The 20,351-nt window shown below is 42.6% G+C and overlaps 2 protein-coding genes across 4 annotated transcripts in view; one reads left to right on the top strand and one right to left on the bottom strand.

Annotated features, from left to right (window-relative positions):
- Positions 1-7,683, top strand: part of ATP2C2 (ATPase secretory pathway Ca2+ transporting 2) — a 25,665-nt gene extending 17,982 nt beyond the window's left edge. The window contains exons 17-27 of the mRNA XM_010403507.3: positions 550-706; positions 2,321-2,491; positions 2,819-2,916; positions 3,004-3,054; positions 3,622-3,788; positions 4,444-4,512; positions 4,595-4,711; positions 5,330-5,477; positions 6,059-6,154; positions 6,454-6,595; positions 7,212-7,683. Coding sequence (XP_010401809.1) covers positions 550-706; positions 2,321-2,491; positions 2,819-2,916; positions 3,004-3,054; positions 3,622-3,788; positions 4,444-4,512; positions 4,595-4,711; positions 5,330-5,477; positions 6,059-6,154; positions 6,454-6,595; positions 7,212-7,324 — 1,329 coding nt within the window. The 3' untranslated portion in view covers positions 7,325-7,683. The remainder of the gene's footprint in view (positions 1-549; positions 707-2,320; positions 2,492-2,818; positions 2,917-3,003; positions 3,055-3,621; positions 3,789-4,443; positions 4,513-4,594; positions 4,712-5,329; positions 5,478-6,058; positions 6,155-6,453; positions 6,596-7,211) is intronic.
- On the bottom strand, positions 7,612-20,351 carry MEAK7 (MTOR associated protein, eak-7 homolog). 3 transcript variants are annotated; one of them, XM_039558201.1, is made up of 9 exons: positions 20,257-20,351; positions 19,955-20,069; positions 18,676-18,852; positions 15,872-16,102; positions 15,255-15,399; positions 14,180-14,620; positions 12,839-12,957; positions 11,809-11,988; positions 7,612-10,786 (listed from the first exon to the last, which is right to left on the bottom strand). In XM_039558201.1, the coding sequence occupies exons 3-9, from the start codon at positions 18,841-18,843 to the stop codon at positions 10,649-10,651; spliced, it is 1,422 nt and encodes a 473-aa protein (XP_039414135.1). In that variant the 5' UTR covers positions 18,844-18,852; positions 19,955-20,069; positions 20,257-20,351; the 3' UTR covers positions 7,612-10,648. The 3 variants fall into 3 exon arrangements, with proteins under 3 accessions (XP_039414135.1, XP_039414136.1, XP_019143813.3); XM_039558202.1 differs by having other exon boundaries at positions 19,988-20,069; XM_019288268.3 differs by lacking the exons at positions 19,955-20,069; positions 20,257-20,351 and adding an exon at positions 18,943-19,076.

The raw sequence follows: 20,351 nt of genomic DNA, 5'->3' as shown, positions 1-20,351 counted from the left end.
CAAACAGAGGCAGGGGCTGGTTTCATGTTTCTAATTGTGCACCTCAACAATGGGCATGAAATGGTATCTCTTCAGCAAATAATGTTTGCAGGAGTTAACTATGTCGGGAGAAAACGGAACAAACCTCAACATTCCCGGCTTGGGTGGAATTTTAGCTTGTAAAACTGTTTGAATGGGAGGAGGGAATACTTTCCATACCGTGGTTTGAGCAGGAAAACAAAAGCTTTTCAGAGAGAACTGACAGGGAGAGAGGGATTCAGTGTTTGGACATTCATCCCTTACTGGGTTAGGGAGCTCATTTTGGCTGATACTGTGCTCTGGTTTAAAAACTCACCAACCTTTTCATTACCATGCTGTCTGTGAGGGCTGAACATGAAAAATGAGCAGAGCAAAAATATCCCATCCTATCCATAATACATGGATGCTCCTGGGCATCTCTCAAAACAGGTAAAAGAGGAAACAGAATCTTCTCCACCTACAATTACAGACTTATTCATTTAAACTGTGCTCCTTTTTTTGGATAAAGTGTATTCTCTCCTTGCTTTAAAGGATCAGGAAGATATTTACTTCATGAAAGGAGCCTTTGAAGAAGTTATCCAGTACTGCTCTCTGTACAACAGCGGTGGCATCTCGTTGGCACTCACGCCCCAGCAGAAAGCCCTCTACCAGCAGGAGGAAAAGCGACTGGGCTCCTCAGGACTTCGAGGTCAGTCCTTACTGTCCGTGTCCCTTAAGCTTACAGGTTATCTGGCCTAAAACTTTCCTGCTCTGTCATGGTTAGGATGGTCAGAGGCTCAGTGATCATAGAATCCCAGAATTGCTTGGGTTGAAGGGACATTAAAGCTCATCTCATCCCACCCCTGCCATGGGCAGGGACACCTTCCACTATCCCAGGTTGCTCCAAGCCCCATCCAGCCTGGTCTTGGACACTTCCAGGGATCCAGGGGCAGCCACAGCTGCTCTGGGCACCCTGTGCCAGGGTCTCAGCACCCTCACAGGGAACAACTTCTTCCTAATCTCCAATCTAAATCTCCCCTCTTTCAGTTTAAAGCCATCAGTTCTTAGCATCACTTTTGTGATCTCTTCCCAACACTTGTCACAGTGCCAAGAGCCGTATCTTAGGTCTGCTGGCTGATCTTTTTTTTTTCTTTGCTGGGTTTAAATTAGTGAGTTTGAAAGGAATTGAAAATAAGCACTGGAAATGTGAATGTTTCTCTTCCATGGAGTGCTGTGATTGTCTGGGATACGGTCTGGGTGATGCACTGGAGAGCTTTGTGCTGGGCCCGAGCTAAGCACTGCTCTGCCAAGTTTTGCTTTTGGAGAAGAGAACAACAAAAGCCTGTTTGAGAGGAGTTCCAAATGTGGATTTGGGTTTTGAGATTCCTGTTTGAAGCTTGGTTCAATCCTTTGTTAGGCCCAAATCTGTCGACCTGATCCCAACTGCCTGTCATGCACAGCCCACAGGAGTTTTACACACTTGTCACCTCCTTCATCACCAGAAACATCCCCTCAGAAACGTCTCAGGTGTTCCCACAGTAACACGGGCACCATTCCCAGGGGGTAAGGAGGTGACAACAAGCCTTGGCAGCCGGATCTGGGGGATGGGGCAGTTAATGTACATATTCTCCCACCCCGTGCTTTGTGGTTAGGAACTCCTGTGCAGCGCTTGATTTACAATATCCAAATGATCTGCCCTCGTGGCAATGGCAAATCACTGCTCTGAAGGGAAGTGATTAACTCAGGCAGCTGCTGCAGTTTATGATTCCACCATCAAAGCAACACTGACATGAACCCCTGGCAAAATATCCCGGAGTGATTTAAGAATGATTGAAGGATAATGAGCAGTGCTCCAAGAACAGAGACAAAATGTTCAGAGCTGGATGTTTACATGATAGGAGCTTCACTGGTTGAACTGAATTTACATTTCACATTTTTAGGTTTTAAAAAAAGTGTAAGTTTTTGCAGGAATGCTGTTGTTTAACTTAGTAGTTTAGTAGTGTCTGGTTTAACATAGCACTGCCCAGATTTAATCCATCTGCATTTAGGGAAGACGTGCTAGACAGCTTAAAATTAGAAAGAAAGAAATCCTAAGAGAAACACGTCAAACAGAAATGCTCTCATTCAGAGAAACTATTATTTAAGTGGACTGGATTTTTGTGTCTGTACCAGATCTGATTTTAATGAATAAAGATCTGTTTTTAATGACTTTTTCTGCTGGAAAACAGGCAATTTAATATCTTCTCTAAATATTCCTTTTAAAGCATGGAAATACATAATTAACAATTTACTCTTGTCTTCTTTTTTTCTCCTCTATTACTAGTACTTGCTTTGGCTTCAGGTCCAGAACTTGGCAAGCTAACATTTTTAGGTCTGGTTGGAATAATTGATCCCCCAAGGGCTGGAGTGAGAGAAGCTGTTCAGGTCCTGTTTGAGTCTGGTGTGTCAGTAAAGATGGTCACTGGAGACGCCCTGGAAACGGCTGTGGCTATAGGTACCAAACTGTGCTGCTTTCCTGGGGCTCTGTGGTGTGTCTGTCACATCAGCCAAATGTTATATCCCTTAATAATCAACTTTCTCATCGTTTTTGTGTGTGCAGTAGAGGCTTTAAAGGTCACTGAGTTTTTGCTTTTCCATTGAAATATTAAATGCAGTATAGAGCAGCTATGAACTCTGGGCCAAATTCCAGTAAATTGATTCCGCTATTTTAGCACCAGAAATGGCAAAAGCTCAGTGTAAGACTCTTAAAAGACACAGGTGGCATTGCTGGGATTATAGAACCCACTCATATTTAGAGTGTGAGTATCTCTTTTCTTTGCAGGACAGAATATTGGTCTCTGCAATGGGAAGCTGAAAGCCATGTCTGGGGAAGAGCTGGACCAGCTGGCAGAGGCAGAGCTCTCCTCCACTGTCCAAAATGTAATGGCTTTGGTTACATAAAGAAGGCCTATTTCCAATAGCTCCCATCTAATATGAGATTATATTTTGTCCTTTTTTTGTTTTCAGGTTTCCATTTTCTTCAGAACAAGTCCAAAGCACAAACTAAAAATAATAAAGGTACTAAGAGCCTCTAAAATTCCTTGTGTGCCTCACAAAAACAAGGGGGAGGGAGCCTCAGCTCTCTACATGACCTGGTCTTCCCCAGCAGGATCAGCTCAAACTAAAGGACTGTAAAACCTCAGCTAGAGCACTGGCACTATTTCTCTGAAGGTATTAGCTGTGGAATTGGACTTGGTGATCCTTGTGGGTCCTTTCCAACTCAGGATATTCCATGATTCTTTGATTTTATGATTTCTCTTGCAAGCCTGGCCTGGGCATTTGAAAAACACTAGTGAGGTATTAGCAAGTATAACATCAGGAGAATGATTTCTGAGGGTTTTACTCCCCTCTTCTAACTTCTGCTGGAGTTGTGAGATTCCCTACACTCCTGAAAAAACAATCTCCTAATTCTTGCTCTGAGTTTTGTCCTTGGTGTGGTGCCGAGTTTGTTTTACCCTCAGAGCCAAACAGCACTTCTGATCTTTCAATATGAAAAGAGCAAAGCAAATAGTACAGACTCTGAAATTGCCAACAGGACTTGTTTGTCTTCTGGCTTGAGAGCCTCTGACCTCTCCCCTCCCACAGGCCTTGCAGAGGGCTGGTGCTGTGGTGTCAATGACAGGAGACGGTGTCAACGACGCCGTGGCCCTGAAATCCGCAGATATCGGGATCGCGATGGGACAAGCGGGGACAGACGTCAGCAAAGAGGCTGCCAACATGATCCTCGTGGACGATGACTTCTCAAAAGTGATGTAGGTTTAGTGACTTTCTTGCTCTTCAGCTACTTTCTGGCTGTCCCCTGCAGCAAGCCTGTTGCGTGAGGAGCCCTGGGAATGAGGCAGGATGCAGGACATGGAAGTGGAGAGCCCCAGTGTGGCTCTGACTCGTTTTTAGTTGCATACATGGCAGTGACTTTCCTTCCAAGTGGTGCTGACCAAGCCACCTCTAACCTGAAAGCCCTGGCTCCTCATTGCTGCAGCTAACTGGGGATCTGAGAGTACCTGGAAGTCTGGGTAGATCAGAGATTTTTTTAGTCAAAAGCTGGACTTGATGATCCTTCATGATTCTACCTCGTACTCTGCCACATCCAGGAAGCTCAGAGGAAAAACATAATTTGCAATGCTCTGTTGGCTCACAATAACAGAGAGAGTGGGCAGGGTACGTACAGTGAGTCTATAAATAGGTCCAGGCCTGCTCTATGAACCAAAACCTGGCCCAGGTTTTCAGATCTACTCGTTGATAAAGGAATTGTGAGAAGCTGCATTGACGGCTTCCTCCTGAGCTGGGCTCTGAATTTCTACTGAAATAAGGGCTACAAAAGACAAATTGTGTTTTGAGTGTCAGAGGGAGCTCAACGTAAAACAGTGTGAGTGCTCTTTACTTAATTAATTCCCCTCTCCCTTCCAGGAATGCAATAGAAGAGGGAAAGGGAATATTTTACAACATAAAAAATTTTGTCCGGTTCCAGTTGAGCACGTAAGTTCCTGTTTGCTTCAGCTCCTGTGAAAGCACCTTTGGGGTGAGGCCCTGCAGAATAATGTTCTTCTGTGCTTTGCAGGAGTATTTCAGCTTTGAGCCTAATTACCCTGTCAACAGTGCTCAACCTACCAAATCCACTCAATGCCATGCAGATCTTATGGATCAACATCATCATGGATGGGCCGCCAGCACAGAGGTATGGAAGAGTTAAATGAGCAAAATAATCTTGGCTTTTGCATGTGTGAATTTGGCTCATAAAATGTTGTGATTCCTCATCAATCATCATCAGTGGTTGGATAAGTTGCACTTTTGTTCCCTTCTGGTCTTTCAGAAAGCACTTCGCATTTACTTGGGGTTTTCTGTATTTTCCTGCTTTATGGTGGAATCACTTAACTATTCCATTTTTTAACCAGGAATGGCCTGTTATCCTGAGAGCATCACCTGCTGGTAGAATGGGCAGGGAATAGTGGGTATATGCCCCAAAATCACAAGACTTAGGAACCTCATGCAAGTGCTAATTACAATAACAGCTAAATATAATTACTGCTTCCACATTATGCATGTCTCACAGTTAGCTCTCACTCTCAGGTGGGATACTAGTATGATGATCTAATGTTATTTTAGCAGCTCAATATGCAGAAAAGGCCTTTGGCATCAGTGTCATGGACAGATTTGGGCCTTGTGTCACCTTGCTTGAATATTCATGCCGTGTTCCAAGGAATTGCATCCTCCAGCTCCATCCTGGTTTCTCAGGATGTCCATTTGGGGACACCCTGCATTCATTAACACATCCCTCTGCTTCTCTTGGAGGCAGCTTGGGGGTTGAACCTGTTGATAGGGACACCATCAAGCAGCCCCCCCGGTGCATCACGGACACCATACTCAGCAAATCGCTGATCCTGAAAATCTTCATGTCAGCAATCATCATCATCAGTGGAACCCTCTTTGTCTTCTGGAAGGAGGTGAGGGAGATCTGCACTCAGATCTTGTTTCCATCAGGGTGGATGGAGCACAACAGTTTCTGGAGGACATGAGAAGGATTTCTGGAATCCATCCCGTTGGGAAGGATCAGTGTGGGCAGAGGGCTGAGAAAGCAGGGTCAGCTCCTAGCTCTGCTCCTGCCTCCCTCTGTTACCTCTAATTTGGAGCTTACAGTCTAGAATGGGAAACCTATTACTTGATGTGTCATCAATACTTTAAGGGACTTTCCCCTCTAGCTTTCCATTTTCCCAGCAGAAAATGCCAAGTACAATGGATTGCTGTTGGTAAATTATTACTTTAAGTTTCAGTAATTTAGTTTAGAACGTTCTTTACCCAAAGTCCACATCAGTTTAAGAATTTAAAATAGGGTTGATAAGATCATCAACTCTAAAATGAGCAGAGAGAAATGAATGCTACCTATAACAGCTAGAACTAGATTTACTCCTTTGTTTTACTACCCTTTGATTTGACTGGGCTCATTAAAGGGAACATTTAATTCTTCTATTGAATTGGCATATTTTTGTAAGGTTAAACTAATCTCTGAATTTTTGTGTGCTTCCAGATTCCAAAAGGGGGCATAACTCCTCGAACCACAACTATGACTTTCACCTGTTTTGTGTTTTTTGACCTCTTCAACGCCCTGACATGTCGCTCTCAGGTGAGATTGCTCTGTCAGCAGTAATTTCTTGTCTCAAATCACAAACACAAACATTAGAATACCAGCATTTTGCCTAGTAAGGAGTTTTATAATTTAAAGCAGTATGATTTTTATCAACTTTTTATATAGATAAAATTATCCTTTACAGTTCAAGTGCAACTACACTTTCAATTATACAGCTCTAAGTTAGTGTTTATGTAACTTAAAAAGTAATGGAGTTGAAATGTAAAGTATCAGGGTGACATTTAGCTCCAACAGAGATTGGGAAAAGTTAAAAATTTTTTTTTTCCCTGCTCTAGACAAAGTTGATATTTGAAATCGGCTTTTTCCGAAACCGCATGTTCTTGTATTCCGTGCTTGGGTCCTTTTTGGGACAGCTGGCTGTTATCTACATCCCTCCACTACAGAAGATCTTCCAGACAGAGAATTTAGGAGTTTTAGGTAAGTTGCAAAATCAATAATGGTTTGTTTGTTTGTTTTTTCCTTAAAGTGACTTTAGAAAGCAGATGCCATTGCTCTGTTAGTTCCCAACACATCACTGGTAGGGGAAACTAATCAACAGCTCCTATACCTGGGTATTTACAGAGCTGTGCCCAAATAGTAGCAGTATTTAATATTATCCCAGCTTAGATTCTGAATTCTGATTTACTGCACATAAATGCAAGTAAATGCAGACATGCCAAGACTTTCCAGGAGCTCTGTATGATGATATTTCCCAGATCATTATGCTGACACCCCCTTTGGAAAGAGCAGGGTTTCCCAGCTGAAATGCACCACAGAGTTTAATTTGAATCAGCAAATTCCACCCCAGCACACCGTGTTATGTCTACATTAGGCTGTTGTCACAAGCAGGGGGCAGGGATCCCAAAGGATTCCTGTTTCCACCCTCCAAGGGGACTATCCCAGCTGTGGGTGTTACTTGTCTGTTGTAGTGGTGTCCCTAATTCTCAACTGGGAAGGGCAGCCAGGGGTTCATCAGCACAATTCCCAGCTGCAGAAAAGCCCTGGGCTGGGATTTTTGCCCAGCTGAGCTCACCTGCACTCTCTCCTCTCCCAGACCTGCTGTTCCTCACTGGCCTGGCTTCCTCAGTGTTCATCGTGTCCGAGCTCGTCAAACTCTGTGAACAGCGCTGCTGCCACCCAAAGCACACAAAGGGATGTCACAACTGACTCAGATTCTCTAAAGTACACTTGGAGCAGAGCTGTGATGCTGGATAATCCAAATCCATGGCTTTGTGATGCCACACATCCTTCCTGAAGGTACTCAAGTGCATCTGTACCAACAGCCCTCACACGAGAGACTCTTCTGCCCACTCCAGGTGAGTTGTTTGCAGAAACCTCCAGAGTGGCTCCTGTTTTACACCAAGAACAGGTATATTTTTATAGCACCAATCTGTATGTCCAGAAGGCTGTGCTAGTCCCAGACAAAAGAAGTTTCACACCTGTACAGAAACATCTATTGTGCCTGAAATTTTATTTATTTAAATCAAAATCGTTTTTATTAATAAAATCTACATTTTAAAATGTTACTGACAAGCATCTGAGTGAGACTCATGATTTAGACATGTCCTTTTATGTTGAATTAGAGGAGTGGAAAAGACCTGCCTTCAGGCATTTCTTTTCCTTCAACTTACAGCGTTTGTGGATTCCCAGGTATCCAGCCTTGATTCAGCAAGACTTTCAAGGAAACTGTGGGGAGCTGTCAAACAGAGCAGGCAGCTGAAGTGCCAACCCTCAGCTGTCAGTTTTTGTACCTGTGTGACTGACAGGAGAAAAAGGGAAGGCTGATCAGACCCAGTGCACAGCAGTGGATGGATTTAATGGGAAAGGGACTCGCTTTCACAAGAGCCTGAGCATAAAGATGAGTCAGGAACAGAGCAGGGATGTTGAGCTTTGCAGCTGGGTCAAGAATTGCACAAAAGAGACTGAGCTGTTCAGATCACAGCAAAGCCCACTGCTGACAAAAGCCTTCTGGACATTTTTAGGTGTATGAGCATGAAGCCCAGATTTCTTAATCTTCAGGTTAAAAGAAAAATTGAGTCTATCCCAAGCCCATCTTTTACATTTAAAGAGCAATTTTGAGTAATCCCATCTGCTGCTTGCATCAGTGGGTGTCCTAGTAAATAATGCTTTATGCTGAGACATTTGCTGAAGTACCATAGTGTCAGTTTTCTTCTTGCCCCAGCTTAACACCTTCAAACTGAAGAGTCTCAGACACAAACTTGTCAAAAATCTACAATTTCAGAGGTCAGAATGCTATGCTGATAGTCACAAGATGATGTTTAAACAGGATTACATTTTGAAATCATAGACTAGAAAGAAACAGCTATACTGATACTCATTAAAAATCAAAACCTGGCCACTGAAATATTTTTGGTGGAGAGTAGCTTTGTACAATTCACTTTTTTTTTTTAACCCTTGCAGATACTTTCAGCTCTCAAAAGCAAGCTTCTACCTTGTCATGGAAGGAAAGTAAAGTCTAGCTATTTATTTTATGGTTGACTGCAGAAATTCAACTGTCTCATCCTGTATGCCATCCACTTGGGAGTATTTAAATAGGCTTAGTCACTGTTAAGTGAAAAAGACCTCTGAGACTCAGAGTGGGAGTTTGAGAATGTTCAAACAAAAGCTGCTATCACCACACCTACAGACAGCATCATGTACTTACTTGCTACTCCTTACATTGCACAATTTAACATTATTAATATATATAGAGAAGAAAACTATACAAAAGTATCAGTGCAATCGTTCTGATGGTATATTTTTTTTACAAATTTGGGAGACTATCTGGTTTCTCTAAGCAAATACAGGATAAAAAGGACACTATGCCAGGCCCCTCACAGCACTCTCTGTGCTGGAACAAACAGTATAGAAATGCCCCAAGCATTAGTTCAGGTACTCCACAAAACACACAGCTGAGTCCTAGGATGCCTGGCTGGAGTGATTTCTTCATGCTCTCCTTTCAAGGCTAAATTCATGGTGTTTAATATAATTTTTAGAAACGAGATCTACATTAAGGCACAAGTGCAGATTGTTCAGAATATTCAAATCCGGCTCCCTCACAACAGGTGGGGGGAAAAAAATCACATACAAGAAAACACCAAGGGAAAGAACATGAAGGAAGGCCACATTATCAGGAATTGTAGAATTCTATTGTTACAACAGTTTTGCTGTAAGCTGCAAAGAAGACAAACTCATGCCAGGACAAAGGGGGTTTGACACAGTCCTTTTCCTCAGGAGGAGAAACACTGACAACCAGAGACGCCAATAACCAAACTTTTTGCTGAGTTAGAAATTACAGCCCCTGGTAGAAATCAGGGTTATTTTTGACAAGTTAATTACACATAGAATTAGCAAGGTCAAACTAATAATTACTGAGAGATGGGAACTAATTCAAGTAGAAAAAGTCCTGAGTATAAGAGACCTGACAAAACTGGTGCTGACTGGTGAACAGCCACAAAACAGAGCACAAACCCCAACAACTGCATTTCACATTCTGGGGATATTTTTCTATAATAGAGTAATGATTAATTATGTGGAAATAAAGTGTACAGCAATCTTCTTTAAACATTTTACACACATAACCCTGATTTTTATTTCTTTCACAAGGTATCCACAGATCCTATTCTCAATTAAATGTGGCTGCTTCTTACTCAACCTTTTTAAAAGCCTGATCTTTCATTCCAGTCTCATGAGGCTACTAAAGAATGTACCTTCTCTAGAGAATTCCTGCTGGAGGTATGGCCCATTTTTAGGATAAATATGGCTCCAGTGATTCTGTTCCAAGTTTAAAAACCTACAGACAAGTTTCTGCAGAAGCAGGTGAAGTGAGTTGGACCAAGGGTAGTGTCGTAGTATAAAATTTGTTGCTGTATAACTGTTCTGGACATCTTACAGAATATGGAGTCACCTGCTGAAAATCTGACTTAGAAAGCTTGAAATTTAATGCTTTAACTGAAGCAATGCAAATTAATAGCACCCTTCATATGGCATCATGTGGACTATGCTATGTTCACCAATGCAGGACATCATTACAGTCTGTAAGCTTTGCTGACTCATTCCATTGCATGCAAATAAATATGTGCAGTTGAGGTATAAGAGCTTTAATCAGTGCCTTGAACAGGCTTTATAAATATGTAACTATGTACATATCAACTCTCCAAGACAGAAAGCCATACTGTCAGTAACTTCTGCTGCTTTTCATTTAGTGTGCAGACATGATCTATGGGGAATGCAAGCAGATTCATATCCAGCTAGACCTTAGCCATGCCTAATGATTATGTCCCTCGTTACTTTTTCTGTCCTCCCCAAACAAAACCCTTCAGGCAGAACAGTGCATTAGACCTAAATATTACACAAGTACAAGGGTCAAGCTTTGTCCCAGACAATTAGGTAAATTTAAGGGGGGAAAAAAAGGGAAAAAAATCTTGTCCAAGGAACATTAATACTTGGAAGCAAATAAAAGTAAAGGTTTTTCATGTTACTGTGGCTCCTTTAGTTCTCATCATCATCATCATCTTCATCCTCTTCAATGGGCTCCCGCAGACCTTCGCTCTGACGACTTTTTCCAGCCATTTCTAACAAGGCCTGAGCCTGAGGATCCACATCCAGGATACTCTTCTTGCCTTTTCTCTTCAAAACAAAATAAAATACAGTCAATTTAAAATGTCCATACCAGGCTACAGGGAAGGGACACACTCTAAAGTCCATAAGTGATGTGGTTTGCAAGCTTGGCACAATGGAGAAGATGTATTTCCAATTCCAAAACTCACTGGGATACATCAAATGATTTTTACTGCTGCAGCTACACAAAACGGCCATAAACTTTTCCTAGGATGACAGTGAACTATTTCAAGCTTATTCAGGTTACAAGCCAGCCAGGACATCCTGGTTAACCTCACCTCAGTCTGAAGTGCTGAAGTTTTTAAAGAAGAGATCCAGTTACAATTCAACATTTTCTGTAAACAGTTTGCTCTGTTTCTATTTAGAACTATGTGTCCAGCGAAGTCAGGGCACATGAATTTAGTACGAAAAGAAGTGAAAAATAAATAAATTTTAAAACCCCACCAAACTGTACAGACCAGACAGTTTAGTAAGAGAATAAATTGCAGGGATAGAGGAGACTGGAGAGAGGGCTCCTACTAATTTCCAAAAATAAACCAAGTGCAGAAAGACTGGCATAAACCTATTCACATAAATTTATTGTAGAACAATAGTAAATTTAAAGTTACTGATAAAGAAATCTTTTGGGTCTCTTCATGAATTACAGATTAAACTTTCCTTGAGAGTTTCCAGTGCCGTCTGTTTTAGAAACACTGGGTTTTACTGAGCCCCTCCAAGGAGGTTCCTCCCAGAGACCATTCCTCAATATCAAAAAGGCCTTTTGAAATTCAGAAAAAAGTACTGCTACTCTGACTTGATCACCTCATGGCTCCTGATACTCCTTCTTGTTGGCACCCTCAATAATTCCACTACTGTTTTGCTATCTGCCTGCTACAAAACTCATGGCACCACAGGGCCAGTTAAAGAAAATGTTATTCACTACAATGGAGAGACAGTGTTTAAACAGAAAACAACAACTGTGAGCTTTGCATTCACATCTTCTGTTCCAACCAGGACACAATTTCACAGGTTCAATTCACAATTTCACCTACCCCTGCACTCTCAGGGGCATCTCCCACTGCCCAAACTTCCATGGCATCCAGTGTAAAATCCTCTTTAGCTGACAGCTGGGGGCTGTTGTAGGTGGTGCACCGAGGTTTGGCTTTGCTGTGGCCCTTCCCATAGTCACTGTCTATCCAGAGCCCAAAGTAGCCATGCTGTCCACCCATACCCTGCGAAGCAAACCAGCACATCAAACACATCCTGCACAGGGAAAACAGACTGGGAAAGTTAGGAAACCTAAGAACAAGCTGCTGTGCTCAGTATTTATGCCACACTTCTGTGAGTAGGTGAAAGAAGGGGATTCTGAGTGAAGCTGGGCCTCTGCACCCACATCTGTTATTCCTGAATACAAGTAAGAATTTACCTGAGTGATATTGGCCTACCTCTAAGCTTTACAGAATACAAATATCTGTGAGCTGTGCCAGAAATTTAGCTCCTGGCTTCTGTTTATTGACTAACAGTTCCATTCCAAACAGAGGGGCAGTGCTTGGGTTTGCTGCCTCTTTTCCATTTAGGAAAGTATCTACAGAAACCAGTAATGTCATTTGATGTTGTTCACTTCCTCTAGAGCAAATTAATTCCAGCCTGCTGCAATTCCCAAAGTTATGGGCACATAATGCTCCAAAACTGTAAAGCATTTTCAAGACAGGTGGTGTGTTGTAGCTCTCTATAGAAACTCCTCTGCATCTGGAGAGCTCATCTGTGAACTTGAGTAAGAGGAGCTCCTGCCCCTGTCATCACACAGCAGCAGCAGCAGCTACTTGCAATGTCTGCACTCTAATTCTGCTGGGCCTTCTCCTCCATAATTCCAAAAGCAGCTGGCATGGCAGGGAGAGCAGCCAGTGGAAGAATCCTCAGTTACATAGATCACTGTTTTGTGCTGCTTCGGGGATGCAAATTTCCTCAGAGAATAACAAGTGAAACAAATCTGCTCTCCAAAAAAAAACCCAAAAAACCACAAAACCCTTCCAAACACCAGCCACAAATCCAATTTCCAAATCATCATTTCTGAATACTTACAAGTCCATTTGGCATAGTCTGTTGGCCATGGTTTAAATACATGTAGTGGTCATTGTACCCTGTGTATGTGTATACAGCCAGAGTGGGGAAAACTGAAAACAGAAAGCATCTGTTGTCACCTGCAAACAGAGAAGCACCTCAGGTCAGACAAGTGGGCAAGCAATAACTTGCCTACAAATAGAATAGAAAACATAATTGAAGCTGAATCATTCAAAGAAAGCAGCTACCACCTCAGAAAGCCAGTAGATCTCCCATCAAGATTTAGATCTATTTTTTATTCTCAATGAACTCTGTGTAGCCACAGGAATCAATGCAATTACAGGCTGTGATCAAGGGCAGAGTCAGAGGCACCACTAGGACATTATGTCACTGTGTCACCTAGCCCAGATTGCACTATATCACCTAAAACTGGCCAACTGATAGATCTGTACAAATTGGTGTGAGCGCAGACACCCCCAGTTCTGACTACACTGATACATAAATCAGTTTAGAGTTGATGATTTAGAGCAATTTTCACCATGCCCAGTTTGGTATTCAGAGGCACCTGAGCTGTGCTTGCCCTGTATGCTTTATATGTTTCTCTATCAGGGAAGAATACAAGGAAAGGGATGTGTAGTCAGTGTAAAATAACATTATACTGTCTGAAGTGGTCATTTTCAACTACTCATTCAGGACATGAGTTGAGTTTCTAATGTAGCCAAAGTGAGGATTCCCAGCAACATCAAATACCCAAAGCCCACTTTTTTTTCTTCACAAATCCATCACAAACATTCTTTACAAAGAGTCCTTAAAAAACCCTCTCTCTCCCCACCTAAGTTTTAAGGGAACAAGAAGTTTAGCTTGTCCAAAGAATCCTCTGGCTGCTGGATTTTAGAAGGGGAACAAAGACACTGCACAAATGGCAAGAGGAGGCTCAGGTGTTCCTGATGGAGGACTGCCATCCTGTGGGCAAATTTATTTAGACACTAATTCATCATCTGTGCTCTATTTCCTTCATTTTCGTTTAATTTTCCATCTAAGCAGCTACAGGGCTTGATAGATTTCCCTGAAAACTTGTTCTGTGATCAATAAGTCCTGCAATTTTAAAAGCCTTACCAAATAACAAACTATAAATATTAATCAGCAACTCGCCTGACTGCCATGCTAAGAGTAACTTTGCGTGTGTTTTATATTCTTTGAAAATTAGTGTTATTTTTGCCACAGAAAAATTCACTTGGAAGTGTAAAAAACACTGTGGCTCATTAAAAAGACAGTATCCACGAAGGGGACAGGATTCTTGTGCCTGTACAAAAACCAGGGAATGTTTACCAGAGATACTAAAAAAAGAAAAGTGAGTATTACCTTGAAACTGTGGCTTCACCTCCCAGGAGTGAGATGCAAACCCACCAAAGAGGAAACCATCCACGTCCCTTAGGATCACTATGCAAGGGCCTTTGTTCACTATATGGGCACACAACTGTGAGAAGCTTTCCCCATGCAGCCTGGAGGAAAATAAAAGCTGCCACTTGTGCTGCAGCTCTGCAGGCAGGTGGGAGTTGATGTAGATGATGGCTGGGATGTCAAAGAGACTGGCAACTCCTCTTCCTTTGATGCCTTTGCAGTGGGGAACCAGGTTGAGGATGTCGTTGGTTTGGTCTGGGAGGGAATGCAGGACGTGGAGGCCTTGCCTGATGACAACACTGAGGAAAACTGAGATCTGGGGAACTCGGTACACCCAGTCCTCAATGACACTTCGATCAAAATTTGTCTCCAGCAGCTGAGAGCCCACGGGTTTTGTCCCATCTAAAGAACAAGACACACAGGGACAGGAGTAAGTCTCACGGTCTCAAAAATAATCAGGCGATTTTTAAGTGTAAACACAATATTCCATTGTTGTAATGAACAGAAAACCACACATGAAAGGAGCCAGCAACAGTAAAGTGTCAACTACATTAAGCAAATGCAACAATAAAACTGACAACCATTTACCTGTGGCATTCTTTGGCTGGGCTGTCATGATTTAGAAGCACGGACTCCAAGCTACAACTCATGAAATGTTCTTTGCAAGACACCAAAATCTGTTATTACAGCAGTGTAAAGATAGACTTATGCTTTATAAAAGGACATAGCCATAAATATATGATAAATTTTATTTAAATAAAAGATATTCAGATGCCCATGCCTGTCACTTGCAAGTCAGGTATTTGTAAAATAGACATGTTCCACAACAAACTGGGACTTCAAACCAAATCTCACCTGAATTCAGGGGAGAAAGATGGTAAGCTAAATAAATAGAATTCCCATGTCATTTTCTAAGCACTAGGTTCGAAATTTTGGTCTCACCCTTTGAATTCAAAGATGTGACCTAAAGAGAGAAACTCTCATGAGATCACTGATTACACAAGCTCTGGGATATGCTGAATCAGGGCTGGCTTACCTGGAAGTTTCAATTCCGAGAGCAGCTCAGAAGCCAAAGCTTTAACTCCACTTGAAGAATCCCTCGTATTCTCCAAACTCCAACCTTTCAGCTCCTTCCTGTAGCTCAGTACGTGGACTACAGATGTGATCAGATCCTCTGTGAACTTTAAAACATCACCATTTTGGTATTTCTTAAATGAAATTTCCAAGAGCTTCAAACGACTGTCTGAAGATAAAGTCAAACAGTACTGACGCTGTAATCCCAAAGGCAGAAACATCTCTTGCCATGACAAGTCAGGAACTACAGAAATGCTATTTCAGTGTCATAGGTCTTGAAAAGGATCCTTTTTCAAGACGTTTGATACATGTTACTTCACAAAGCACCTCCATAAAATAGGGAATGAAAGAGGGAGGGGAGGGTCACGTTTTGCAGTGTAGGAGCTGCTGGTGAATTACTGTTCTGTGATATCTCACTCTGTCACCTTGCAAGCTACATAGCTGATCCTGTAACTAAAGCTCTAGAAAGCATTTTGCTCAGTTCTCAGAAGCACCAGTCACACCACAGCCCTTGCTGGCTCTTAACTATTGCCCTGCTCTCTTACTGTCCCCCCAACACACATTTAACTGCTCGTTTACCTCTTGGATTTGTTTGCCCTTCAGAGGCCCTCCTGTCCCTGCGATCATTCTCATTATTATGCTAATCTTCTCATCTGCATTCCCTTTTAAGAGGTTGGACATAAAAATTACAAACTGCTCCTTCGAAATCTGTTCACTCAGCCCAGATGATTTGCCAGGCAGGTCAATGCTTTTCATTCCATTGTACAAACGAAGAGTCATTGGCTCTGGCAGGGGCTCCCGGGTGTGTGTCTGCAGTGAGAGAAACAGCAAAGAGCACATTTTACAAATGAAGAATAACTGATGTATTTCAGGTAATCTGTGCTGACATACAGAATATAGTATGAGCAATAAACTTTTGTCAAAGAGCTGCTTTGCCAAGAGAAAAACTAAAAATCTCTATTTTTATAGTGATTTTTTTAGTGATTTAGGTTGATACTGTTTTTCTAGAAACGCCATGGACTTCAGAAAAGCAATACTGTAAAGTCTTAATAGCGTATAAGCAAAGGGTTTCTAGGTGATAACTCTGGTGCAAAGGTTGCCAACTCTGCCAGTACAACATTCCAAATTGTGTTTTAACTCTGCTTTTGATAGTGGAGGTCACTTAAAAGGAAAGTAATGTTTTCCATATCTCAGTTTTGGCCTCAAGGCAGTGTTTAACCCTACATGCACGTGTAGAAACAATCCTGGGAAATTTCTCTCTGCATAGCAACTAACTGAAGCACAGATCACCTGATTTTTAAAAAGCATCCCTGATGTTAGGAGAGAGTCAAAATCAGCACTTATTCATCAGAATTGCATGCTTGGCCCTTTGAATTGAAATCTAGCTGGAATACATCATCATTCATCACAGCTCTGTGGGAAAGATCTGACTTTGGATTCAACTTTCAGAGTGTTCAAGATAATTACACTGTTTAAAAATAAATCATCTCAAATACATGCATGCAGGAGGACATGATTACCCAGTGCCCTCACTGTGCACAGCACTGTGCACAACGTGCTGAAGACCTGACCTGACTCTTGCACACGGGGTGTAGCTCAGTGGGGACTGTGCTGAAATCAGTGGAGCCCCACACGCCTAAAAGCCCTACTCCACTCAGGGGAGCTGCTATTACTGATTCCCTGGCTCAATGCCACTCCTGTGGAAGCCACCTGGGCTGCTCCTATTTGCTGTTAATGGCTGTTGCTGGGCACAAGAGATCCAATATCCCGAGCTCTGTGCTGCTTTCACTGACGTCAGTGGTACAACTCCCATTGATTCCAGCAGGAGCAGAAACAGCAGCCACAGCCTTTCACATCAGAGTGCCCCACAGGGAGGGAGGGATGGTCACAGGGGGTACAGCTGTCTTTGAGAGGCTTTCTAAAAATCCTACATGAGCCTAAAGTGGGAGAGGCAGCAGGGAACACTACTAAAAGATTATACTCAAGGGTTTTTTACTTCACACTGCTGAATTACCTACCTAATCCCACCACTTCACTGCGCTGTTCCATTGTGCTTCTAGCTATTCCAAAGAGTGGACCCGGGGTGCAAAAAAAGGAGGTGTGTAAAAAAGGAATCTTTAATAACCCTCTAACTCACATCTCTGATAGTTCAGAACCCTTGTTTTAAATGGCTTCAAGAAATAATCTGGAGGTTCCTGCTCCAGCTGCTTCCCAAGCTATGCAGTGCAGCCTGCCCTGGCCCAGAAGATGTGTAACCTAAGCAGAGCACAGGAGGTGATGCTTGGGGCCTCACCAGTGTTACCAAACTGCTGCTGGATCAAATCTGTCACATCTCAGTCCAGCCCAGGCATGAGCACTGTCACCTACAAGGCAGAAATGGCATTGCCACTCTCCCTGCACCTACAGGAAGTCTTCAAAAAGATTTTAATTTAAGCTGGTAAACAAAAAGCCAGGAAGGGAAAAGGCAAATGTTCATCAGAGATCACACTGATCTAGGGCAAAGCAAGAAAGAGAACTTCTTCCAGGTCCCAAACAAATAACAGGCACCAAGGACATTGGATGAATTAATGCTGAAAAACCAGGCAGCGGGAACATCATTTCCAAAATTGGTGCTCCAAAAACCGGTGACAGCTCATGAACAGCCAGGCTGCAGGAAGGCTGAAGCTGGTCTGTATGCACAGGCATTGCTGAACACCTTAAAATAACCTGCTGCTTTCAATGAGTTTTAATTTGACTCCATTATTTGTGTAATACATATCAAACTGCACTTTACCACTACATTCATTGGGCCACTTAGTTCCTGACTAGCTGAAGGTATTAAGGATTCCAATGAATCATTTTTCTCTTGATTAGAAAATGAATGCAAAGTTAATCAGAAGCATAATGCATGTTAATTAGCTAAAACAGGGAGCCACAGCTTAATCAAGTCAAATTGAATTCTCTGCTTTTAGTACAAATGAAGAGATTAGAGACAGTGATGTGTTGAGGGAGACAGGCATAACCAAATAAAAACTGACTTTGTGACAGCTTCTCAAGACAATCTGTAAATGATCCCCCACTACAGACTCCAGGGGGAAAAATATTCTTCCCATTTTTCAGGTCTCTGTAAAAATATTTCCATACACCCCAACTTACTTCAGAATCAGGAAAGCTGCAAATGGACCCAAAAATGCAATTTAAGAAATGAATGCAAACCTGAAAGTCACTACTCATGTTAAACTGCAAGCAAAAGTTAAATATCCATCCTGCCCCAAATTATGAAAAATTAAATTGAGATGAGCAATCCTTGAAAAATAACTATTGCCACATCTTTATAGCTTCTTTCTGGAATTCTGTTCAACGTACTACATCCCAGATATATCATGAATAACAGATTGTCTTGCCTGTAGTGCTGCCAGAGTCACAGTTTTCTTTGCAGCTTTGGCATTTTTTGCTCCAGCTGAGCCACTCAATCCTGATAAGGTATTGAATAGTCCATCAATGTCAGACTGCTCCTCAGGAAGAAATCTGGAAAGGTGATTCTGATAAGCATTGCTTTCTGCATTCCCCATCTTTTCAACCTGAAGCAAAGAAAAAAGAATCAAAAGAAACATTAAACACAGAAAGATATCACAAGGGCCATGAAAGACACATCAAACAGACTAACATACCAGTGCAAGCTTTACAAGAAGAGCAAATTAATAGCCTTACAGGAAATTATTAAAACTACTGTTTTGTCTCTGTATTCACCCAGATTTCACGAACTTGGAGAACATCTGAACAGTAACTGTGCTTTAAAAGCTAACAGTCTGACAGCTCTTTGCTAAAACCACCCTGGCCACCAATGCAAACCTGTCACATCTCTATCAAATGGAAAAACCAATATGACCTAATGGTTAAATTAGTTTATACAAAGTGACCATGAGTTTGACAGCTGGAATACATCCCTAACATGAAGGGAGAAGCCTGATAATGGATTAGTTATGACAGACTATGCTGCATCTTTCTGGTGCATTAATGGACTACAGCTAAGTTTGCCAATATGATATGGCACTAAAACACATCACTGCAAAGTCTCTGAAAATTACATGAGAGTGTTTTTTTCTAAGGACATAATACTAAAATCATTTGAAACAAAGTCACAAAAACATTAAGGAACACAATTCAAGACCCATTAAAAACACACAGATTCATATGAAACCAATAAATCAATCATTGGGAGTTGGTACCCACAGAATTAAGGTTGGCGATAGGGGGGTTGGTTTGGGGTTTCTCTGTTTTACACATTTAGTGGTACAACTATTTCTCTCAATGTCCCAGGAGTCACCTGCATTACACAGATTTGATTTTTAGTGTTGTCTGGGCTCTGGTTTTCTCCCTGGAGCAGCACAGCGCAGACCTAACAAGGCCTGAAATCCCAAATTCCACCATGACCACAGTGACAGCCACCACTACCATCAGCATTCCCATATGTCTGGGGGAAACGAAAGTCTGGGGTGACAATATGAAAAAGATGAGATGAGCAATAAAAAGATCGTTTTGTAGGGTTTTTTTCTGCAAATTCCATGTCCTTCCTGACACCTCTCTTTTGCAGACGAGCCCATCACGCAGCCCTTCAGCCGCCTCCTCCGAAGGACGCACTGCTGAGCCTAATGCAGTGCTTCTGTCGGTAACTTTGTTTACCGTAAATAAGAGGCCGAGTTGTGGCTGCTTCACCTTCAGGCCTAAAGCCTTGTCTGCCTGAGGAAGATGTCGGTCGTCGAGAAAACACCGAGGGGTGAATGGAAACCACTTTAACCTAGAAGACAGACCGTGGAGATATTGTTAATTTAAGCAGCGAAACGCTGGAGAAAGGGGGTCCTTGGACGGTTTATTCCCGGTGTGCCCAGCTCAGCTCAGCCCAGCTCAGCCCGCAGCCGGTGACGAGGCTGAGGCTGAGGCTGAGGCTGAGGCTGAGGCGAGCCCCCCGCCCGCCCCTCGCTTACCGGCAGGGCGGGCCCGGCCGCTCTCCGCCCCCGATGGGCCCCGCGCTGTGACACCAGCCCGGGCCCGGCCGGCGCCATCCGGCACCTCCGCCCGC

This window comes from Corvus cornix, chromosome 11 (genome assembly GCF_000738735.6).
Source record: "Corvus cornix cornix isolate S_Up_H32 chromosome 11, ASM73873v5, whole genome shotgun sequence".
In the NCBI taxonomy this organism is placed as follows: domain Eukaryota; kingdom Metazoa; phylum Chordata; class Aves; order Passeriformes; family Corvidae; genus Corvus; species Corvus cornix.
The sequence above is the reverse complement of the archived record's forward strand: the minus strand, read 5'-3'. Positions and strand labels throughout refer to the sequence as shown.